Raw genomic sequence first — 25,548 nt, 5'->3', positions numbered from 1 at the left:
AAGTCCTTTATCAGGTATAGAATTTGCAGGTAGTCTCTCCCAGGCTGTGTCCTGCCTTTCCATCACCCATAACATTAAAAGCACATTATATGGCTACACAGCCAAATAAGCACAGTGACAGACAGAGCGCATCCACTGGAAGGTGGGGAGTTATCTAGAACACAGTGCAGAGACAAAGAAAGTAAAGCATGAAGAAGAGATGAAGAGATGAGGAAAATAAAATGAAAGACATGCGTGCTTCACCGAGTTCCGGGAGAAGAAAACAGAAGCATGTGGAAGGAATCTTCCAGAATTGTTGACAGAGGCTAGTCCTCAGAATCAGTAAATCCAACAATTCCCCACGGGAGAAATGAAAAGAAAGCCACACCTAATTCTGCTCAAATTGGAGGATTCGTTGATCCTAATTTTATTAAATAACAAAACTCCACTAAATGACAGAAAGGAATTTTTAACATCAAATAATGTGAAACCACAATACACAGAGGAATAGCAGGAGTGGAGACAACACTGTTAGAAGCTTGAAAGAGAATGGATGAGAAGGAACTGACCTAGTAGGTCTGAGACAATCCTCAGCTAGAAACAGGAAATTGGATAAATGGCCCACTTACATCCCAGAATCTTCAAAGGACTGGGACTGACAGCACCATGTGCCCCTGGAAAGAGAAGGGAAGTGGAGGGCGCCTAGAACAGGCCGAGCGAGTGGCAGGCACTGAAGCCACGGTGGAGTTCCTGGACGGCCTCCCCAGCTCCTCGCTCCGGGCCACAGCCAGGCAGGAGTCTGGAGTCTATTCTCTGGACGACTGAGACTTGACCTGGCCTGGGAGACAATCGGCGCCGTTGAGTCCTGGGTACCATCTGGAAGACAGGGGGACTGAGTGACCACGTCAATAATAAACGCTTCCAGAAAGAACTCTGACCTCATTGCCAACTGCTTGAACAAAGGTGCCAACACAATGCAATGAGCAGGGAACGGTCTTTTCATTGAACGGGGCTAGGATAACTGGATATTTGCATGTGAAAGAATGAATTTGGACCCTACATCACACCATATACAAAAAATAACTCAAAATGGATCCCAGACCTAATGTCAGAGCTAAAATTATAAAGCTCTTAAATGAAAACAGGAGGCAGGACCAACTGACCCTAGCCACTAACTGGGTGTATAGGGTTCGAGCAGAAAGTGGCTCAGGTTTGGCCTGGCTGCCTGAGGACAGGAAAAGGGGGCTTCCCGAACACCCAAGGGAAGCAGTGCTGCTCAGGAGAGTTCACACCGGCGCCGCCCGAGCCGGCTAGTCTGAGAGACTATTCCTACAAGGCTGGCTCCTGGCTGACCCCTGGGCACTTGAAATTTGAGAGGGTTCCCACCATTCCCAGAACTATTAAGAAAGGAGGAGAAGGAGGAGGGGAGGGGGGAGGAGGAGGAGAAGGAGGAGGAGAAGGAGGAGGGGAGGGGGGAGGAGGAGGAGAAGGAGGAGGGGAGGGGGGGGAGGAGGAGGAGAAGGAGGAGGAGAAGGAGGAGGGGAGGGGGGAGGAGGAGGAGGAGGAGGAGGAGGAGGAGGAGGAGGAGGATGGATCACTGCACCTAAACCATTGTGTAAATAATATGATTTGTGTTAAACACCTGCTTTCCTTCTGGGAGTCTGGAGTTTTGGTACTTTCTAGATCAGGGGTGGGGAACCTTTTTTCTACCAAGGGCCATTTGGATATTTATTATATCACTAGTGGCCGGATTCGTGCACCAGTGGGGTTCCTCGGCCTGGCCTGCGCCCTCTCGCAATCCAAGACCCCTCGGGGGATGTTGGACTGCCGGTTTCGGCCCGATCCCCGCAAGCCAGGCCAAGGGACCCCACTGGTGCACAAATCTGTGCACTGGGCCTCTAGTATGCATATAAGATCTTTGGTTAATCTCTTCCCACCCTCCCCCTTCCCGCTGAGATTCACCAGTCTGTTCCATGTTTCCATGCCTGTGTGTTCAGTGTCTGCCTCCTGGTGGTCAGTGCACATCATAGCTACCAGTTAAGCAGTTGTTTAGGCTTTTATATATATATACTAGAGGCCCGTTGCAGGAAGATTCCTGTAAGAATAGGACTTCCTCGGGCCTATTCCTGCAAGAATAGGGCTTCCTGAGGCCAGAGTGAAGCAGAGACGGGGGCTTCGCTCCTGTCTCCACTGCCTCACTTCCTCCCGTCTCTGCTGCCTCGCTCCCTCCCGTCTCTGCTGCCTCACTTCCTCCCGTCTCTGCTGCCTCGCTCCCTCCTGTCTTCACTGCCTCACTCCCTCCCGTCTCCGCTGCCTCACTCCCTCCTGTGTCCGCTGCCTCAGCTCCGTTCCCTCTTCTGCTGCTTTGCTCCCTTCTGCAGTGCTTGGCTTCCTTCTACGCTGTCTTCAGTCTTCGCTCCGCGCCTGTGTATGCAAATTAACCGCCATCTTTGTTGGGTTAATTTGCATATTGCCCCATTGGCTGGTGGGCATAGTGGAGGGATGGTCAATTTGCATGTTTCTCTTTTATTTGTGTAGATAGATTCTCAGGCCATACAAAGTTATCAATTTAAAAATTAGCCTGCTATATTTGGTCAAATATTTAATTAACTAACCCCTAATGCCTTGGCAGGGCCAGACCAAATGATTTCATGAGCCTGCGTGACCCGCAGGCCAGAGGGTCCTCACCCCTGTTTAGATAGAGGCTGCCTATATGAGCAGCTCCCAGTAAAATCCCTGGGCCCTGGCCCCTCCAATGAGCGTCCTGGTGACATCATTGCACATGTTGTCACAGCTCACTACTGGCGGAATTAAGCACTTCCTGTGTGGCTCCACTGGGAGAGGACTCCGGAAGCCTGGCATCATTTCCTCCAGGCTTCGCCCATGTGCCTTTTCCCTGCGTGGACCTGCGCTGTGCCCTCCCCACTGCAGAAAGTCACAGCCAGGAGGACGACTATCCTGAGCCCTGTAAGTCTTAGTAAAGCAGTGGCATGGGGTGGTCTTGGATGCCCAAAACAGGCCTAGACAATGAGAGCAAGTCAAATTGCCTTTATAGACAAGGTCAAACCAGAGCTTCAAAATTCTGTTGGACAACTGGAGCTCTGGGTGCTCATGACAACGTGTGCATGTGGCCTGGGGTTCCCAAACCCAGCAGGAAACAGTCGCACGGAGAGTTTTCCGGGCCCACCAGACTTCTGCCAGGGGGTTGGGCCTTTATTTCTCAGCCTCCTGGCTGAGCAGCTGGTCACGGGCATGCATCACTGCAAAGCAGCACCCTGTCCTCTTCCCAGCACACGCCCACCTCTCTCAGCTGTCAATTGATCCGTTCCCAGCTGCTGTCCACCCACAAGTCTACAACGTTCCATGTGCCATGTCTCTATAGCCAGGGTATACACAAAAACATCCTGGAGAAAGACGTTTTGAATACCACATTAACTTTAAAAGTGCACAAAAAAGTGCTCTGTAGACAATAAAGTGCTTTACAGAGGTAGTGTATTATTAGGCTTAAAAGGCAGGTGTGAGGCCATAAAATACGTAACACCTTTGATGTAATGCTCCCAGCAGTAAGGTATACCTCTAGACTCGCCCTCTAATTACAAGTCACATAAAGGCTGCAAACACATTTAATTTAGGTTTCAGGTTTCAGTTTTGTTGATCTTGAAAAGTAAACATGACCTCCATGTTAACAAGAAACAACTTCATCTGCAAGAAACGACCACGGCCCATCCCATCACACCTCAGAATTCCCTGCCTTACACCCCTGGGACCCTCTCCTTGGGGCCCTTCCCTTCATCACACATGTGCACATCCCGCCTCCACACGAAGCCTGTTTGATGTACTTATTTCCCCTCCCCTGAACGTCAGGGAGATCTCAGAACTCAACAGGATCTTCAAAATTCTGTTGGACAGAAGTTCTGATGCATATGGGCCTGGGGGCCTGGGGTCCCACACTCGGCGGGATGAGAGAGCCCTCTGGGGAGTTTTCCAGGTCCCACCCAGACCACCTGAATCACAAGCTCTACCAACAGGGTCTGGGCCTTTTCCTGTCAAGACTTCCTGAAGCGCATGCCTACAGACGCACAGGGGCTCCATTTTGGACAGTATGTCCTGTGGCAGACTGACAAGAGGGTCTGACAAAAGACCTTCAGGAACTGAAGGGTAAGGGAGGAGAATCCATCATCGACATTAGGACAGTTCTCCTGAGCAGCACAAGGGTTAGGAGGGTGGAACCACAGAGAAGAAAATACAATCTAGCATATCACTTGGCTCTGCAGTGGATGGCTGCAAAATCTAAAATGGGCTTCAACTTTATAACCAACTACAGACAAAGGAGAAAAGGCTTCACTGCAGTTAGATAAGCTCACACACATCACCAACCTTGGCAACACAGAGGTACAGGTATAAGAGCTGGAAGTAGGTGGGCAGGGGAGATGGGGCGGGGCGGGGGGAGATCCAGGGATATGATTTAGAGTTGACAGCACAGAGAAACAGAGGTTTAAGCATATCATTTAAAGCCACAATGGGCCCTAGCCAGTTTGGCTCAGCAGGCAGAACATCGGCCTAGGGACTAAAGGTCCCGGGATTGATTCCGGTCAAGTGCACGTACTCGGTTGCAGGCTCGATCCCCAGCCTGGTCAGGGTACGTGCGGGAGGCAACCAATCATTGTGTCTCTCCCACATTGATGTTTCTCTCTCTCTGTCTCTCCCCCTCCTCTCCACTCTAAAAAACATTGATGGAAAAATATCCTTGGGTGAGGATTAATAACAACAAAAAGCCACAACGGTACACAATAAAATTACTAAATAGCAATTTGATACAAGTGAGTTGGAAAGTAGAGAGGCAAGGTGACTTGCTCAAAGTGAGCTCATTAGAAAGTTCTGAGCCGAAACCGGTTTGGCTCAGTGGATAGAGCGTCGGCCTGCGGACTGGAAGGTCCCAGGTTCGATTCCGGTCAGGGGCATGTACCTGGGTTGCGGGCACATCCCCAATAGGAGACGTGCAGGAGGCAGCTGATCGATGTTTCTCTCTCATCGATGTTTCTAACTCTCTCCATCTCTCTCCCTTCCTCTCTGTAAAAAATCAATAAAATATATTAAAAAAAAAAAAAAGAAAGTTCTGAGGCCAGTGCCCTCACACTCCAGACCCAAGTTCTTTACCAGAATCTGGAGGAAGTCATGTATCCAAGACTACACACCTGGTTATGGTCAGAGCTGGAAAAAGAAACCAGTTCTCCAGATTTAACATTATTTGAAAAAGTCATTACTACAATTTTCAGCAAAGACTATTTTGAAAATGTCCCTACCTGCTCATTCTTTCAACATACACCAGACATTTCTTAAAAAGAACCCCTCACTTAGACACACTGCCCACCTCTAACCAGCGCTGGGCCTGCTCGCCGACTCCGCACCACGTGGCAGAGGAAGCTGCCTCTCCTGCTCGCGGCTGCAGAGACGTCAGCCCACTAGCCAGTGTCATTCAAAACCCAACAGAAAGCTCAAGGCAGCCACACTGAAGACACAAAGCCGGCTGCCTGCTCGCCTCCCAGCCCAGGTACTGAGCCACCCGGCAGGGGCCAGGCCGCTGCCCCACGCCCACAAGCGAGAGCTGCTGTTCCAGACACGCGTGGAGGCCACTGCTCCGCTCGAGGGGACCCAGCGCACAGACCGGGCTCTGGAGAGGCGAGACCACTCAGTGACTGCCTCTTTATACTTCATAAAAAGTTGTGAAATATTCAACAGAAATCATTTCTACTAAAATAATAATTCTTTAAGAAGAAAATATAACCGAAATGAATTAGTACTTGTAAAAAGCATTTAAAAAATTTCAATACAATTCACTGTTGCTCACCCCATTCTCAGCACGCTTCTCTCCAGGCACGTTTATTACGTTCCTCTGGGCTCTCTGCTCTTGGGTCTGACGGCCACCTAAAGAAATGAGAGGACCAAACTTACTAAAAATATACTAGAAAAACCATGTTCTCTTTTTAAGGACAATTAAAAAATATTTTTATTGATTTCAGAGAGGAAAGGAGAGGGAGAGAGAGAGAAGCTCCAATGATGAGAGAGAATCATGGATTGGCTGCCTCCTGCATGCTCCCCACTGGGGATGGAGCCCGCAACCTAGGCCTGTGCCCTGACTGGGAACTGAACTGTGACCTCCTGGTTCATAGGTCGACGCTCAGCCACTGAGCCACGCCGGCCGGGCCCCAGCGCTGCTCTCAATCCACCATAAGCCCTGTGTCCTGCAGAGGAGGGAACAGGCACAGGGAAGCGAAGCACTTGTCCAAGCCCACACCCTGGAAGGAGCACAGCCGGGGAGCCCAGGCGGCTCCGACTCCAGCACCACATGCCACTCCCCACGCCCTAGGCCAGTGACGGCGAACCTTCTGAGCTTGGCGTGTCAGCATTTGAAAAACCCTAACTTAACTCTGGTGCCGGGTCACCTATAGAAATTTTTTTATATTTGCAACCATAGTGAAACAAAGACTTCTATTTTTGATATTTATTTTATATATTTAAATGCCATGTAACAAAGAAAAATCAACCAAAAAAAATGAGTTCGCGTGTCACCTCTGACACGCGTGTCATAGGTTTGCCATCACTGCACTAGCCCGTCCCCTGCACATGACCTTTGTTGAGTCACTTTACACGCCAGGCTTCGGTTTCCCGAGTGTGAAAGGTGACTCAAGTACATGTCCTCTGTGCTGTTCTCTAGCTGCCATATAGAGGGCTCTCACCCTGCTAGGGAGGGGTATCTCTTACTTACACTCAAATACCATCCCTTTTAAATAATGTCCATTGGTGATGACTGCCTGTCCCTCAGCTCTGGGGGAAGCACATATATAATTACATATTGTTTTTGTGATGAATCACTATGCTTTAATTATGTTCAATTTGTAACAATGAAAATACATCCTGCATATCAGATATTTACATTACGATTCATAATAGTAGCAACATGACAATGATGAAGTAGCAACGAAAATAATTTTATGGTCGGGGGTCACCACAGCCTGAGGAACTGTATTAAAGGGTTGCGGCATTAGGAAGGTTGAGAACCACTGGTTTATATGCTTTCAGAAAAAAACATTCCCTTTTTCTGGTTAAATTTTAATTCTAAAAGAGGTAGTATATTCCCAAAGTTCAAAATGCAAAAGGAACAAACAGGCAAACAATAAACAATCCCCAGCTTTCTTTTTGTAATCCTCACCCAAGGGTATGTTTTCACTGAGAGATAGAGAAACATCGATGTGAGAGAGAAACATTGATCGGTTGCCTCCCGTAGGCGCCCCGACGGGGGATCAAATCCACAACCTAAGTTTGCGCCCTGACCAGGAGGCAAACCCGCAAACTTTCGTGTGTAGGATGACACTCCGGCTAACAGAGCCGCCTGGCGGGCGTTGCCAGTTTCTCAGTGCCCTTCCAGACACTTCAGACGCACCAGCCAGTGTGGAACAGGACGCTGTCTGTCAGACAGAGGTCCCGTGTGCATACTGCTTCCCATGGTGCTTAGCCTCGTGGTGTGTCCAGGACCTGGGTTGGGGCACATGGCTTGTAGTCACGGCTGTGAGCAGCCCACTGTTGGATGCAGCACGATTTTCAGCCCAAGGCCCCCGTGGGCATGTAGGCTGTTCCTATCGGCGGTGCCCCATGAGTGACCATGTATCCACCATCCTGTACGTGTGTAGCACAGCTTTAGGGCGAGTTCTCAAAAGTGAGATCGCTGGGTGAAAGGGTCTGTGCTTCTGTAAGCGGAACAGATATGCCCAAAGTGCCCTCTGCAAAAGCTGTCGCCTGGCACTCCCACGGACACATGGAGTGCCTGTTCCCAGCGTCCTCCCAACACTGTTACTAAGTGTCCCATCTTCGCCAGTGGGACAGTTCTTCTCTGTCAGGATGAGGCTGGGCGTCTTGTCACATCCCAGGGCCACGATACTCTCTCTCCTGAGAACTGCATGTTTGTGTATATCGCTCATTTTTTTAAACTGGGTTTTACTTTATTTCATTTTTTGTATCAATTTGTAGGAACTCTTTATATGTAAAAGAAACCAGCCCTTTGCTAATGAGCTACATAAATGCTGTTCCCCAGTTTATAATTTGTTTTTTGAAATTGCTTAAGGTGGTTATTGCCAGACAGACAGTTTTTGCTTTTTTTGTTATTCAGTTTGTCTTTTCTTTTTTGGTTTATTGCTACACTTAGAAAGGTCCTGTCCACTTGAAAAATAAAACATATTTCTCAGCATTTTTCTAATCCTTTCATGGCTTTATTTACTCTTAAACCCTAGATATCTGATCCATCTGGTATCTGTCAAAAGCAGTTCCTTTGAACAGCATGTCTGAGCGCATTCCTGGGCGATGGTCCTGAGAGGGAGCCAGGGCGAGGCGCCTGGACTGTGAAATAACTCAACGGCAAGAACAGAGGTCAGAGGAGTGTGAGACACCAACTCTCCCTCTCACACTGTGAGTGAAGGGCAACACAGCATAGTAATTTATTTTAATACTTATTCCTATTTCTAAATTAAATTTTATGGCAAAATTTAACAAAGGGAGGGAAAGCACTCATGTACCTTGCTCACTGCTCTCGGTCGGGGAATCCTCATGGCGAAGAAAAAATTTCACTTCTTCCCTCCGCGGCCCCCACTTCTGAAGATGCTCATACATCATGTGATCAAAAGGTATGGGGCGCTCTGGAAAAAACACATCTCATTTATCTCAGAAACAAACAGTGGAACTCCTACCCAAAGCAAAAAATAAAGATAAATTTAAATAAATACACACATGAATTAGAATTCAAGACTATTACAAGCACTAAACTTTAACTTTAATGAAATAAAGCAGGAATATGAATGGACAATAATGTAGGTAACTAATAAGCACAAGAAGTAAACATAAAAGCAATTTTCCAACATTAAATAGGCAACACTGGGGAAAAATGCCCTTCACAATATTTGTCATGAAGCAGTATGCCTCCCCCTCTTCAAAGGAACGTATCAAAAACTGGCGGGACCTGTTATTCATTAAAATGCTGCACGTGGTGATGGGACGTACCCTGCCTCGCAAGGCAGTGAGCCCACACAGCACTGCACACAGCTGCTCATGCAGCCTTATTCACAGGGGCCCGAAGCGGAAACAACCCAAACGCCCATGAACTTCTGGACAGGTGAATAAGATGTGGTCCATCAGACAACGTGACCGTCCAGCCCACACCAGGATTAAGTACTAACACAGGCTTCCAACATGGATGCGCCTGGAGAACATTATTCTAAGTGTAAGCAGCCACACAGAGGAGGCCACACACTGCATGATCCCACTTCTACGAGGGCCTGGAGTGTCAAGTCCACAGAGCAGGGGGTGACACCGTGGCTGCCTGGCTCTGGAGGAGGAAGGGGTGGGGAGCTGCAGAGTTTGGTGATGGTTGCACAACACTGTGAACGTCCTAAAAACCACTCAACTGTACACTTTAAAATGGTGATTTTATATTATGTGAATTTTATCTCAATTTAAAGGGGGGAAAAATGAAATCTTGAAGTATTCCCACTATTGCTTTGCTTGACAGTTTGAGGAAGGATACTAGCAAGTCCCAAGGCTTGTAGAAATGGTCTGGGGAGAGACAGAACAAAATGGAACAGTATTTTTCCTCCCTTCTGCTCAGTCTGAGGACTTGGGGAGCGCACCCTATCAAACAAGCAAGGGGTGATGCAGGTGCCCTCAGTAAGTTCTAGGTTCCCATAGGAAGGACACCCTGCCCCTCTGCTCCTGCTCAGCTGGAACAGGGGCGTCTGGCGGGACATACAGCGGTCTTCCCTTGTGTTTAGGAGGGCGTCCTGAGTATAGGGCTGGCTCTTAAAGGCACAAGAGGACAATTTTAAAAAAGAGAGAGAAGAAAATCCTGTCACTCCTAGAGACATGACCACACTGTGCTGTGGCCTTGCGCCTCCTGCGTGTGCAGGCAGCTTCGCCTCACTCGGCAGACTTGAGGGCAAGGACAGAAATGGTCGCATCTCTGTTGAAAATGAAATCTGTGAGCTTAGCTCAGTGCAACTCAGAATGGGTATCACAGCAAAAAACGAGCACAAACTGAACAATAAAGTAAAAATTATTCCGTAATTTAGTTTTGTAAGTAACACTCACGTACATAGGCCTATAAAAATCTATTGTTTTCTCTTACGAATTAACAAAATTTATAGAAAAGTCCACTAAGCGTCACTCCCTTTATTTACATAAGAAGGTTCAGTGGTTGTTTCAAAGCGGAAACACTGCCCGACACCGTCCTGTGACACAGCGCACACACCCCCTCAGGCGAGCCTCGGTCCTTGGATAAGGCAGAGAGCAAACCAGGAGGCAATCCCACCAAAGGAAGCACGAAGGGTCTACCTTCCCTCCTGACTGCATGCGAGGGGGCACTGTGTGGGGAAGGAGCCACAGAGCAGGGTAATAAACCGCAAGTTAACGACTGTCAGGGGCTGAGCTGAGTTCTATGCTGACGACCTAACCCCCGAGCCTCAGAACATGGCCTCATTGGGAGATAAGACCTTTGAAGAGGTAATAAGGTAGTGAAGCCATTAGGGTGGCCCTAATCCAATATGACTGGTGTCCTTATAAGAGGAGATCAGGACAGAGACACGGAGAAGGTGGCCATTGAGAAGCCAAGGAGAGAGGCCTCAGGAGAAACCAAGCTGGCTGACACGGTGCCTTAGACCTCTGGCCTCCAGAATCGAGAAAGTAAGTTTCTGTTGGGTAAGCCACCAGGCTGTGGTACGTGTTATGGCAGCCCTGGCAAACGAATACGCAGGCCCACAGAGAACTATTTTCTTCCCAAAGGCACTGGCAGCCACACTGGATGACATCTGTGACATAGCGATCGCACTGGCGTGCCGGGAGTCACAGATGCAGTGACTGTTACGCAGGGCTCTCTGAAGCCCAAATATTACTTTAAAGGTTCCTCTAGGGCAGTGGTTCTCAACCTTCCTAATGCCACGGCCCTTTAACACAGGTCCTCATGTTGTGGCGACCCCCGACCATAAAATTATTTTCGTGGCTACTTCATAACTGTAATTTTGCTGCTGTTATGAATCGTCATGTAAATATCTGATAGGCGGGATGTACTTTCATTGTTACAAACTGAACATCATTAAAGCATCGTGACTCATCACAAAACAATATGTAATTGTATGTGTTTTCCGATGGTCTTAGGCGACCCCTGTGAAAGGGTTGTTCGACCGCCAAAGGGGTCGCGACCCACAGGTTGAGAACCACTGCTCTAGGGTGAGAGAGTGAGACAGGCTGTTGGCTACAGAGCTCCCCCTTCCTTTGCCTCTCATCTACTCGGACACATCTCCTCAAGGCCCCGCGCTGCTGCTCCACGTCACTCAGTGGCCTCCGTGTTTGCCAAGGGCCTGTGATGAGCACCAGGCGGGCGCTGGGGATACCACGGTGAAGAGGCACCTCCCACCCCCTGGGGTTTAGTCTAATGGGCGCCATGAAGGCTACTTTGTCATGTTCTAATAAATCCTATGGCAGCACTGGAGCCGGCGGAGGGACCTTTAACACCCTCCAGGATTCAAGGAAGGGACGAGAGGCAAAATGTAGAGCTTAGCCAAGCAAAGCAGGGCGAGTGCCAGGGATTCTTCTAGACAACGGGAAGAGCATGTGGAACAGCCATGGCAAATACAGCACGCCGTGACCCTCTGCGCTCCGAGGTGACCATCCTCATCGTGATGAGATAAAGTCACAGGTTGATTTCAAATGGACTTGGGGACCAAGCCAATATCCCTGATGAACTCAGATGCAAAAATCCTCAACAAAAATATTAGCAATCCAAATTCAACAATACATTAAAAAGGTGACACATTATGATCAAGTGGGATTTATTCCAGGGATGCAAGGTTGGTTCCCACAAAAACAAAATGAAGGCCCAAAATCATATGATCACATCAATAAATGTGCAACAACAAAAAAGCATCTGACAAAATTTAACATCCATTTATAATAAAAACTCTAAGCGAAATGGGAGTAAAGGGAACACACCTCAGCATACTAGAGGGCATACATGACATACCCAGAGGTAACATACTCAATGCTGAAAATCTGAACGCGTTTTCTCTAAGATCAGGAACAAGACAAGGATGGCCAACCTCACCACTTTTATCCAGCATAGCATTACTGTACGTCCTGGCCACAGCAACCGGATAAGAAATAAAAGGCATCCAAAGCGGAAAGGAAGAAATAAACTATCATTACTTGCAGATGACATGATACAATATATATACAGAATACCCTACAGATTCCACCCAAAAACTATTAGAAATAATAAATGAATGTAGTAAAGTTGCAGGATACAAAATTAATATTCAGAAATTGGTTGCATTTTTTATACAATAATGAACAATTGGAAAGAATTTTTTTAAAAATCCCATTTACAATTGCACCAAAACAATAAAATACCTAGGAATAAATCTAACCAGGGAGGTAAAGTAGCTATACTCTGGAAACTACAGTATATTAATGAAAGAAACCGAAGAAGACACAAATAAATGCAAGGATATATCATGCTCATGACTGGAAAAAATATCATTAAAATGCCCATATGAGCCAAGGCAATCTACAGAGTCAATGCAATCCCTGCCAAAATAGCAATGGCATTTTTCACATAACTAGAAAAAAACAATCCTAACTTTTATATGGAACCACAAAAGACCCCAAATAGCCAAAGAATACTGAGAAAGAACAAGGCTGGAGGTATCAAGCTACCTGTTATCATACCACATTACAAGGTTACAATAATCAAAACAGCATGATACTGGCACAAAAACAGACAAACAGATCAACGGAACAGAACAGGAGCTCAGAAACAGACCCATGCATATATGGTCAATTAATCTACGCTACAGGAAGCACCGGAGTAAAGTAAAGACAGTCTCACCATTAAATGGTGTTGGGAAAATTACACAGATAAATGCAAAAAATAAATGAAACTACACCGCTTTCTTACACCATATACAAACAAACTCAAAACGGATTAAAGACTCAAATGTAAGAGCTGAAATCATAAAACTCCTAGAAGCCATCAGCAGTAAACTCTTTGACATCACTCTCAGCACTATCTTTTTGGATACGTCTCCTAGGGCAAAGACAACAAAAACAAAAATAAACAAAGAGGACTACAGCAAACTAAAAAAGCTTTTGCCCCATGAAGAAAACCATCAACAAAACAAAAAGGCAACCTACTAAATGGGAGCAGACATTTACAAAGGATACATCTGATAAGGGGCTAATACCCAAAAGAGATAAAGAAGTCATACAACTCAAAAGAGCAAAGAGTATGATTAAAAAATGGGCACAAGACCTGGATAGACATGTCTCCAAACAGGACATGGCCAGGCACATTAAGAGATGCTCCATGTCACTCATTAATCATCAGGGAAATGCAAATCAAAACTATGATGAGCTATTACCTCACCCGTCAGAATGGCTACTATCACAAAGACAACAAACAACAGGGCGATGAGAATGTGGAGAAAAGGGAACCCTCATGCACTGTTGGTAGGAATACAAACTGTTACAGTCACTATGGAAAACAGTATGGAGGTTCCTCAAAAAACTAAAAATAGAACTACCATATGCCCAGCAATTCCACTTCTGGGTATTTACCTGAAGAAATCGAAAACACTGCTTTGAAAGGATACATGCGCCCTTATGTTCACTGCAACATATTTACAACAGCCAAGATATGGAAGCAACCTAGGCATGCATCGATAGACAAGTGGATAAAGATGACGTGGTATGTATATACAAAAGAAAGAAATCTAACCATTTGCGACAATATGGATGGACCTAGAGAATATTATGCTAAGTGAAATCAGAAAGAGAAAGACAAATACCACATGATTTCACTTAAATGTAGAACCTAAAAAAACCAAAATAAATGAAAAAACAAAACAGAAACAAGCTCATAGATACAGAGGATAAACTGATGGTTGCCAGATTGGGGGTGGGGGGCTGTAGGTGATAAAGGTGAAGGGGATTAAGAAGAACAAGTTGCCAGTTATAGAATTAGTCACAGGGGTGCAACGTACAGCACAGGGACTATGGTCCACAACACTGTAATAACTATGTGTGGTGCCAGGTGGGAACTAGACTTATGCTGATCACTTTATACAGTGTCTTATCACTGTGTTACACACTTAAAACTAATTTAATATTGTATGTCAACTATAACAAAAATAAAAAGTGCTAACTTCAGCAGCACGTATACTAAAAGTGGAACAATACAGAGAAGATTAGCATAGTCCTTGTGCAAAGGTAACAGGCTGATTCATGAAGCGTTCCATATTTTTTATTGCATATTTGAAAGTTGCTAAGAGAGTAGATCTTAAAAGTTCTCATCTCCCCCAAAATATTCCTTAACTGTGTATGGTGATGGATGTTAAGTAGACGTATGGTGGTGACCATTTCTGCAATATATGCAAATATTGTATCATGTTGTACATCTGAAACTAATAATGTTGTCAATTATACCTGAATTTTAAAAATGTGGGGCAAAAAAATAAAGGACAATTTCACTGATTATCTCTAAGTGCCCTTTAAACACTTCCATTTGGATGCTCATCTCATTATCATCCTGAACTCAAAATGTCCCAGCTGATCACTCTCCTACTTTCCAACACAGACCGCCCAGCGGCCACCTCCTGCCGCAGATGGAGGGAGGCTGCCCTCTGCCCAGGCTGCGTGAGCTAGTCTAGTCTCCACCCTGCTGCCCACCGTCTCTCAACAGTCTCAGGCGCACACACATTTTCTCTCCCCCATCCTTCGCACTGCGCCCTGCTTAGAATATCCCAGTCTATCTAAATCCAACCCTTCCTTTAAGAGTCCAAATTGTTTGGCAGAGTTTCCTGTATTCAGCAATCATATTACCTACACTGCCCAACTAGCGGACAAGGTCCTTCAACGTGGTACCAGTATTTATTTACTCGTCTCACTTTAATAAACACATATTTATGGAGGACCTACTATTATACACAGGAAACACAGTAAAGTTCTGCCTTCACGAGGTTATATTCGGTAAAAGTAGATGAAACACTTGACAGGTAACACACCAAACACTGTAGGGCAGCAGTGGTATCAGGAAAGACTTCACAGAGCTGGACCACGGCCCTGCTTGCTTCGGGTGTCTGCAGCAAGGGTGAAGTCACAGAACACCTTTGTATGAACAGCATTTGTAAGACCCATCCCCATGTAATGCCATACCGCCTTTATTCTAATCACCCAATTCCCTATTACCACAGAAAGCTGGAAACCAGAAGCAATGCTGTGCGCTTGGTGACCACTGAGCCTGAGGTCTTCAGCCTCTGAGAGCCGCACACATACCATTTCCCCTCCACACTTCAGCCAAGTGGCAACTGCCTTCCCCAGGCTCCTTGCAAAACTCCACGACATCTCGACACGTCGTTTCTGGTGTCACAGGAACTTCGGTCAAAATCTGTTCATTGTTGCTCAAGAACACGGTTAGTATCATCTGTAAGAGAAAAGATGAAGTCAAAGCCACAACTTAGAGTCATTATCGTAAAGAGATTAATCTGTAAATGGAAAGCAACTCCCCACCTCCCCACAGCCACTCCACTCACCTCACCCCCACCCCCGCCGAAATGCCTATAGGATCAATTTTGGGAAATGCATCAACTGATTCTAAAGTTCATGTAGAAAAGTTAAAATGTACAAACAGCCAGAAAAGTCCCAAAAGAGAAGAGTATTAGAAGAGAACTAGCACTACCAGACATCATAAAGTGTCAAAACAACACGGCACTAGCACACAGATAGACGGCGAGTCCAGACACAGGGATGGTAGATGATGAAGGCCGCGTCTCAGTCAAGGAGGGAAAAGACTACACAATGAGTGGTGTACGAGCTACTAAACACCTGTCTGGAACAAATGGACTCACCTTGCACATCACAAACCAGCAACAGTTCCTAACTGATCAAACATTTAAATGTAAATCGTAAAGATATGAAAGTTCTAGAATAAATGGGGCAAATTCCTTTTTATAGCCTTGGAGTACAGAAGCCCTTTCCAACCATGACTCAAAAAACAGACACCATTTCGAAAATGAAATATTCAAGTAATTAAATATAAGAATCTTTCACAAAGCAAAAAAGACAAACTGGGGAAAAATATTTGCAACTCATATTACAAACAGAAGGCTAATCTCTTCAATATATAAAGGGCTCCTAAATTATAACAAAAAGACCAAAAATCCAATTTATTTTAAAAAATTGGTTATTAATGTATCACAGTAAAAGAAATGCAAGTGCCCTTAAATATAAAAATACATTACAATGTATTTGAAAAAAATAAAATTTTCTAGCATTTTTTATCTTTAAAAAATCCTACCACTTTGCCCTAGCCGGTTTGGCTCAGTGGATAGTGTCAGCCTGCAGACTGAAGGGTTCCCTGGGTTCAATTCTGGTCAAGGGCATGACCTTGGTTGCTGGCTTTTTTGCTGGCTCCTCCCCAGCCCGGGCCGCGTGCAGGAGGCAACCAATCGATGTGTTTCTCTCACATGGATGTTTCTCTGTCTTTCCCTCTCTCTTCCACTCTCTCTACAAATCAATGGGAAAATATCCTCAGCTGAGGATTAAAAAAAAAATCCTACCACTTTGATCTAAGATCTGAAGAGGTCATGTCGGAAGAGAATTTTTTTTTAAAAAAGAACATTACTCTTTTTTAAAAAAAAAAATACATTTTATTGATTTTTTTACAGAGAGGAAGGGAGAGAGACAGAGAGCCAGAAACATCGATGAGAGAGAAACATCGATCAGCCGCCTCCTGCACACCCCCCCACTGGAGATGTGCCCGCAACCCAGGCACATGCCCCTGACCGGAATCGAACCTGGGACCCCTCAGTCCGCAGGCCGACGCTCCATCCACTGAGCCAAACCGGTTTCGGCAGAACATTACTCTTAAAGTATAATTTAAACCAAAGATTTTATTTTATCGGACAGCATTATAAACATGTTTAATCTTTGTTCAAAATCAACAAAACCTGCATTTGTCCCCAAACTCTCATCTTAAAAATCTTTTTCTTAGAAGAGCCCTAAATTTCTAAGTCTTGCGATTAAACATCTTTATATCAATGATCAAATTTTATGTAACCAAAATTGATATAGTTGTGAACTTGGTCTCCTCACCACCAATCTGCCCACTCCCACCTGCCCCTCCAGCCCCTGCCCTCGCCCAGGAAAGCTGCTCCCTTGCAGAGCACTCAGGAGCCGCACTGCCTAACAGCACCCCTGCCAAGGCTGGTTTCTGGAACATCAGCATGAACCAGGTGTCTCTTCCGGGGACTTAGACTCTAAGGCTGTTCTGTTCAAAGGCTCTTCCCTCTGAGACTCTAGAGGGCTTGGATTTCACGGGGACCGTCTGGGAAGGCCTAGCCTACAGGATTATCTGCAGAGTCCCTTCCTCTCCTCCGCCTTCCAGTCCCAGTGCCTTCCCACAGCGAACCATGACCTTGCTCCCTCAACTTCTCTCAGGCTGCTGGCCCTCTGCCCAGGCACTCATCCTATCTGCTTGTAAACTCCTAGTCAACCTTCAAAATTCAGCTCATACGCTACCACCTTTGCAAAACCTCCTTTCGCCACCTACTCTCACCAGGGAGGACTCACGGTCCCTCTGTGATCCCGGAACTCTCTCTCCACAGGTATCTTTGTTACATCACAGCATTAACACCCCTCCGCCCAATCCACCGGGGAATCTTTCATTTACCACAGCCTCATCAGCATACGTGTAGGGGGCACATTAACGTCTCATTAACGTCCGGTCGGCTCCATGAAAGACCCACAAATGTAACACCCCCACCATGCCATGGGACTGAGGAAACACTGCAGGAATCTAAGGTACCTCCAATCTGTGCAATAAACAAGCACTTTTCCCTCTGTTCTTCTTGGGTATTATGAACACATTTCTATCTTACAAGAACTTTAAGTTATTTCTGCTCATTAACCCATAAAACACACACACACACACACACACACACACACAAAATATGGGGGCCCTGGCCAGTGTGTCCAGTAGTTAGAGCATCAGCCCATGCACCAAAGAATCACAAGTTTGATTCCCGGTCAAGGGCATGTGTCTGGGTTGCAGGTTCAACTCTGGCCCTGGCCAGTGCATGTGAGGGGGGCAACCACTTGATGTCTCTGTCTCACATCAATGTGTGTCTGTCTGTCTCTCTCTCTCTCTCTCTCTCTCTCTCTCTCCCCACTCCCCCCTTTCTCCCTTCCATTCCCTCTAGAAATCAATGGAAAAAACATCCTCAGGTGAGGGTTAACAACAACAAAAAACAACTGTGGGCTCTTGAATATTGAAATAAATGAGCTGGAATCTATAGAATTGGGGATAAAATAGGTAATTCCTGGATCCAGTGCAAACAAGTCCAGACTGAAAGGGCCTAATGCTCTAAGTTTCACCAGAACAGCTGAGCTGGAGCATGTGTTTATCCTCTTCACACACATTTACTTTTCTCTTCTAATGGTGAAGATCTTCCTATGTGATTTCATAGCCCAGCTCTCCAAGACCTAATAGTCTTTTCCCAAACCATGCTTTATATATCAAAGTTTCAAGTTAGGCCCTAGCCGGTTTGGCTCAGTGGATAGAGCATCAGCCTGTGGACTGGAGGGTCTGGGGTTCAATTCCTATCAAGGGCACATGCCCAGGTTGTGGGCTCGATCCCCAGAAGGTGGCATGCAGGAGGCAGCCAATCAATGATTCTCTCTCATCATTGATGTTTCTATCTCTCTCCCTCTCCCTTCCTCTCTGAAATCAATAAAATTATATTTTAAAAATATTTCAAGTTAGTAAGATATTCCCAGCACTTCCCCTGAGTGCTATTCCTACCGCTCCCTACTAACCAGCAGAGCGCCGCCCTCCTCAACCTGCCCATGGGCCTGCCACAGCACCCCATGGGCTGTTCGCCACAGATAAGCCATTGAGCGTTACACAATCATTTGCTTCTGGAAGATGGGGCTCTGGCCAGATCCAGGCCTCACGTGCTCACTCCACACCAGCGCACACAGCAGCCCCTTTAACACTCAGAAAGGCAGAGTTCTTCATGAACTTGCTGTCAGAGTGAATGACGGCGGGACACCATTCTGGGGCAGGTTTCATCTCATGAAGAAGTTCAACATGACGGGGAGGGAAGAAGAGGTGGAATGGCGGAGTTGGGAGGCTGAACACGGATTTTTAAAAGTTAAGAACACCCAGGAAACGTATGCAAAGATCACTAAAACATTACTTTTTAATTCTACTTTACAGTCTTTAGAAAACCCTGTATTTCCTAATCTTGGCAAAATTCATTTCCCCCCATCTTTATTATTCAACCAAAGCTAATTTCATTATAATCATAACAGATTAAAAAGCTTTCAAGATAATTAAGTCGGCATTGACCTGGACAGCACATATTTCCCTAAAGCAGCATCTAAAATTAAAGCTGAAAAGGCATGTGACTGCTACTGTTATTCTAGCAAGATTGCCTTAGCTAAAAATACGTGAAGAATCTCCAACACAAATATCAGAGTATTGATTCTAGGAGCACTGTGTTTTGTTTATATAGTAATATCTTAGAAATCACAATATATCTTACAATTGACAGCATGTCACAATTTAATGAGTAGTGCTTTTTCCCTTTCTTAATAGTACATGTAAAATAGAGATGGAACCCAATAGGGTTAAGGATTAAGTGAACAAGGAAAACAATTATAGGAAAAAATAAGTTAATGTTTAACTTTCCTAAAAGATTAATGTGTTGAAAATAAAATATTTGGTTAAGTGCAGTTAGAAACACACAGATTTATACAATGTGCTGTAACAAGTATTTGATGACAAGACATCTTTGCTCAACTGTTCCCTCTGTCCTGCTCCTGATCCTGCTCCTCCTTCTCCATCACCCCCAATGCCCACCTTTCAGAAGTGGTTCCTGACCCAGTCCACCCATCCCGACCCGGTCCACCCATCCCGACCCCGTCCACCCATCCTGACCTCGTCCACCCATCCTGACCAGTCCACCAATCCCGACCCAGTCCACCCATCCTGACCCCGTCCACCCATCCTGACCTCGTCCACCCATCCTGACCCAGTCCACCCATCCTGACCCCGTCCACCCATCCTGATCCCATCCACCCATCCTGACCCCGTCCACCCATCCTGACCCAGTCCACCCACCCAGCCTAACCCAGTCTACCCATCCTGACCCAGTCCAGCCATCCTGACCCAGTCCACCCATCCTGACCCAGTCCACCCACCCGTCCTGACCCAGTCCACCCGTCCAGACCCGGTCTACCCATCCCAACCCCGTCCACCCATCCCGACCCCGTCCACCCATCCCGACCCCGTCCACCCATTCTGACCCAGTCTACCCATTCTGACCCTGTCCACCCATTCTGACCCAGTCTACCCATTCTGACCCTGTCCACCCATCCCGACCCAGTCCAGCCATCCCGACCCAGTCCAGCCATCCCGACCCAGTCTACCCATCCCGACCCAGTCTACCCATTCCGACCCAGTCCAGCCATCCTGACCCAGTCCAGCCATCCTGACCCAGTCTACCCATCCCGACCCAGTCCAGCCATCCTGACCCAGTCTACCCATCCTGACCCAGTCCACCCATCCTGACCCCGTCCACCCATCCCGACCCAGTCCAGCCATCCTGACCCAGTCCAGCCATCCTGACCCAGTCTACCCATACTGGCCCCGCCCACCCATCCCGACCCAGTCTACCCATCCCGACCCAGTCCACCCATCCTGACCCAGTCTACCCATTCCGACCCAGTCTACCCAGCACGACCCAGTCCACCCATCCTGACCCAGTCTACCCATTCCGACCGAGTCCACCCATCCTGACCCAGTCCAGCCATCCTGACCCAGTCCAGCCATCCCGACCCAGTCCACCCATTCTGACCCCAGCCACCCATCCCGACCCAGTCTACCCATCCCGACCCAGTCTACCCATTCCGACCCAGTCCACCCATCCTGACCCAGTCTACCCATTCCGACCCAGTCCAGCCATCCTGACCCAGTCCACCCATCCTGACCCAGTCTACCCATTCCGACCGAGTCCACCCATCCTGACCCAGTCCAGCCATCCTGACCCAGTCCAGCCATCCCGACCCAGTCCACCCATTCTGACCCCAGCCACCCATCCCGACCCAGTCTACCCATCCCGACCCAGTCTACCCATTCCGACCCAGTCCACCCATCCTGACCCAGTCCACCCATCCTGACCCAGTCTACCCATTCCGACCCAGTCCACCCATCCTGACCCAGTCTACCCATTCCGACCCAGTCCAGCCATCCTGACCCAGTCCAGCCATCCTGACCCAGTCTACCCATCCCGACCCAGTCCAGCCATCCTGACCCAGTCCAGCCATCCTGACCCAGTCTACCCATACTGGTCCCGCCCACCCATCCCGACCCAGTCCAGCCATCCTGACCCAGTCTAGCCATCCTGACCCAGTCCAGCCATCCTGACCCAGTCCACCCATCCTGACCTAGTCTGAGACAGAGGCTCCTTCTGTTCTCCTGTAACAGACAGTGGCTATTTTTAGCACAACATGCTTACACTAAATTATCAGTGGTCCTCTTGATTATATCCTCTATTGGAACAGTGTCTGTGACTCACAGGAGTGAGTTGTGACCTCGTCTTGAAATCAACAAACCATGTCGCAATATGCACAGATTTCTATTAAAAAAATAAAGGGCCTGTCCTAGCTGGTTTGGCTCAGTGGATAGAGCGTTGGCCTGTGGACTAAAGGGTCCGGGTTCCCTTCTGGTCAAGGGCACATGCCCAGGTTGCAGGCTCCATCCCCAGTAGGAGGGGTGCAGGAGGCAGCCAATCAATGACTCATCATTGATGTTTCTATCTCTCTCTCCCCTCTCCCTTCTTCTCTAAAATCAATATATATATATATTTTTAAAGGACTGATAAACCTAGAAGGACTGTAATGGCACTGGGGGCAGGACATGTGTTCTCTCTCTAACTCAGCGCTTGAGTAAGATCTGCACACACATGTGGTGCTCAGAAAATGAGGGAGGGAGGCAGGCAACTGCAGAACTGTATCAAGTAACTTAAGAGTCACCTTATCCTTTTAAGAATGTTTTGACTATGAAAGAAAATCAATTGGAATCAATAACTCATTTAAATAATCTACAAAGAACCTTTAAAATGTTTATAAACTTGGCACTGGCTGGCGTGGCTCAGTGGTTGAGCATTGACCTATGAACCAGGAGGTCATGGTTCGATTCCGGGTCAGGACACATGCTCAGGTTGTGGGCTCGATCCCCAGTAGGGGGCTTGCAGGAGGCAGCCGATCCATGATTCTCTCTCATCACTGATGTTTCTCTCTCTCTCCTTCTCCCTTCCTCTCTAAGATCAATTCAAAAAAAGGATGCAGAAACCATTAAAAAATAGGAACTATCTGCAGTACAGACACGCACCAAGTCATCCCACTCCATACAATGCTTCACAATGCTATGTGTTAACTATGCAATGACACAACGTTACATGTCATGTATATCAGTGAAGCTCGGGGGAACCACCCAGAACAAAGAAAAGAAAGGCACTGTCATATTAATAGAATAGACAGACAATAACTGTGTTGATGAGGATGTGGAGAAACAAATTCTTGTACATTGGTGGTGGAAATATAAAATGCTATAGCCATTTTGAAAAACCGTTCAGCAGGTTTAAAATGTTAAACATAGATTTACCATTTAACCCAGCAATTCCACTCCTAGTTACCTACCCAAGAGAATAAAACTATCTGTTCACACACAGTCTCATGTGTAAATGTTCCTGGCAGCATTATTCATAGTAGCCAAAAGGTGGGAACATCCCAAATGTCCATCAACTGATGAATGAATAAAATGTGGTCATGATACGATGGAGTATTATCCAACCATAATAAAAAAGAACAAAGTACTAACACAGGCCACATGGATGGGCCTTGAGAGCATGACGCCAGGTGAGAGAGACCAGACAAAAGAGGCCACGTATTATAATGATTCTATTTATATGAAATGTCCGTATTAGGCAAGTCTATAGAGACAGAAGTTAGGGGACGGACTGCAAATAGGCCCCACATTTCTCTTTTGGGGTGATAGAAATGTTCTAAAATTAGATTGTGGGGATGGTTGTACAACTCTGTAAATTTATTAAAGATCACTGAATTGTTCACTTAAAATGGCTGAATTTTAGGTATATAAATTATACTCCAATAAAGCTGTTTTTAAAAAGTAAACTTCCAGGAAAGGAAATAAAAGCAACTCTACTGGCATGGTACAAAAAGCCTGAAATAAGAAACTCAATGACCACACAACATACAGACAATGTATTATAGAATTGTACACTTGAAACCTATATAGTTTTATTAACCAATGCTACCCCAATAAATTCAATAAAAATTAAAACAAATAAAAAGGAGCCCTGGCAAGTTTTTCTCAGTGGTTTTGGGTCTGATTCCCGGCAAGGGCACACATCTCGGTTACAGGTCCTCCAGCCCAGGGGCCCATGCAGGAGGCACCCAGTGGATGTGTCTCTCACGTTGATGTTTCTCTCTCTCTCGCTCTTTCCCCTTCTCCCTCCCTTAGCCTGCCTCTAGAAATCAATGGAAAACAATCTCTTCGGGTGAGGATTAAAGAAGAAAGAACCTCGGGTTCTCTCCTTGGCTCTGCACTGACTTGGCTGCCGGGGGAGCTGCTCCCTTGTCCATCTCTGTGTCTTACCTTCTCACCAGAGCTCAGCAGATACGAGGTGGGGACGCCCTTTAGGACAACCCCTCGGCTCAGCAATCCCCACCTACTTCCACTTTCTAATGGAAAAGGAACGCAGGGGTGACAAAAAAGAATCGAGGAGAAATAAGATAATAAAAGCTAAAGCAATTTCAGTAACTTGTGAAAGTTACTTGGTAGCTTATGAGGAAATAGCACATAAAAGCCATAGAAAGGACCAGTTGGGGTGGGAATAGGACATCAAAAGCCCCCTTCAGCTTTCCTGTGGGCCACCTGCCCCATCTGAGAATCAGCACTAAGCTCCCTTCCGGCCCCAACATGTTGCAACACTGTTCACCAGTTTAGACTCGGCAACATTAGGGCTGTAAGGAAAGCTAAGCCTGAGACATTGCCTTGAATGCCTCTTCCCACTCCCCTACCTGCCTCTCTGAGTGAACAGCACACCACTCAGAGCCAGGAGCACAAACCAGACACCGGGAGGTCCCCTCCTACACCACAGTCCATCAGCAGTACTCTCGGCCCTCGGGTAAAAGCACACAGAACCTGGCAGCTCTTTCCACTGCTCCTCCCGGCCCACGCCACCTCACCTCCGAGCGGGCGTCGGCAAGAGCCACCTGCGTCTCCACTCTTGCCCTTCGGATACTCCACTCCAAACCCTCCATGGTGTCCCAGCTCTCGAAGCGTAAACTCCAGTCTCGGGTCCTGTCCACAAGGTCCCACATGACCTGCACCACAGCCACACACCTCTCACCGCGCCTCCCTTCATCCCCTGCTCCACGCACGCACGCGGGCATCGTCACTGCTCTCCTAAGGAGTGGGCTTGCCCTCACTCCTGCCTCAGCCTGTGCACTTGCTGCTCTCTGCTTAGACCACCCTCCCCTCAGCTACTAACGTGCCTGTTACTCTACTTCCAGCCCCAGCTCAAACGTCACCTCCTCAGGGAAGCCTTCCCTGACCAATCTGCTCAGCAGCACTATTCCACCACTCTGTCCTCTCGCTCTACTCTAGTTTTTCCTTCTTAGCACTGACCGCCACCTCATCTGTGGTGTGTACCTGTGTGTTTATCCTCCGCCTCCTCCCACCGGAATATGCTCTCTGAGAGCTTGAGCCTTAGTGAGTTCACTGCTGAGTCACTAGAGCCTGGAGTGGTGCCTGGCATACAGCAGGCACACAATCAACTCCCCAGTTATAAAGGTTGTTTTTACAATAGGTGGAGACATGAAGGGTAGGTGGCTGTCTTCTCATCTTCAAGGTCTCAATAGAAAAAGATGTCCAATATTTTACCCTCTTGTCCACATCAGAGAGGAAAAAACACCTTAAAAATGTTAGCGTGAGCACGGCACTCTCTACGCCTGGTTTTCTCTAAAGCTGAGCTGGAAGACCACCAACCCCCTCCGCGGAGTGCAGTGTTGCTATTAACCACGTGGCATCTTGTAAGCCTCACATCAGTGAGGCTCATTTATCTGTGGCCTACAATTCCACTGGAGACTCAGTACAACCTCTTTTTTGCTGAATTCTTTGAAGATCGAGCCGAGGAGAAGAGGGAGAACGAAAGCAATTCCTAAAATAGCTAAGAGAGTGTGGGAGTGGAATCCGCCTCCCGATATAACGGGAGCCAGCAGACAAGCCTGGAGTCTGCTCTGGAATTGGGAGACCAGTTAACCAAGCTCCTGCCAACAAAGAATATGGTTTCGTATGCTTCCTGGGGAAGTTCCTGGAGGAACAGGAGGAAAGCACAGACCACCGCAAATCCAGCAAGGCTATCGTGAGCGATTAGAAGCCAGGCCCCG

General features: G+C 47.0%; 1 protein-coding gene and 2 non-coding genes across 9 annotated transcripts in view; 2 read left to right on the top strand and 1 right to left on the bottom strand.

Annotated features, from left to right (window-relative positions):
* The window catches only part of PPP1R13B (protein phosphatase 1 regulatory subunit 13B), a 79,754-nt gene that overhangs the window by 26,312 nt on the left and 27,894 nt on the right, over positions 1-25,548 (bottom strand). For 6 of the 7 annotated variants that reach the window (XM_059685181.1, XM_059685192.1, XM_059685174.1 and 3 more), the window contains 3 exons: positions 15,346-15,493; positions 8,547-8,666; positions 5,828-5,904 (listed from right to left, as the gene is read on the bottom strand). In XM_059685181.1, the coding sequence (XP_059541164.1) occupies positions 5,828-5,904; positions 8,547-8,666; positions 15,346-15,493 (345 nt within the window). Of the gene's footprint in view, positions 1-5,827; positions 5,905-8,546; positions 8,667-14,988; positions 15,150-15,345; positions 15,494-25,548 lie in introns of those variants that run through there. The other variant, XM_059685209.1, reaches the window with a different exon arrangement.
* Positions 9,717-9,843, top strand: LOC132225122 (small Cajal body-specific RNA 11). Its single transcript, XR_009450793.1, has one exon. It is a non-coding gene; the product is annotated as a small Cajal body-specific RNA 11 (non-coding RNA).
* Positions 14,209-14,315, top strand: LOC132223965 (U6 spliceosomal RNA). The gene has a single exon (XR_009450568.1). It is a non-coding gene; the product is annotated as a U6 spliceosomal RNA (small nuclear RNA).

Source organism: Myotis daubentonii, chromosome 1 (genome assembly GCF_963259705.1).
Source record: "Myotis daubentonii chromosome 1, mMyoDau2.1, whole genome shotgun sequence".
Taxonomy (NCBI): Eukaryota; Metazoa; Chordata; class Mammalia; order Chiroptera; family Vespertilionidae; genus Myotis; species Myotis daubentonii.
This window is presented reverse-complemented; position numbering and strand designations above follow the sequence as displayed.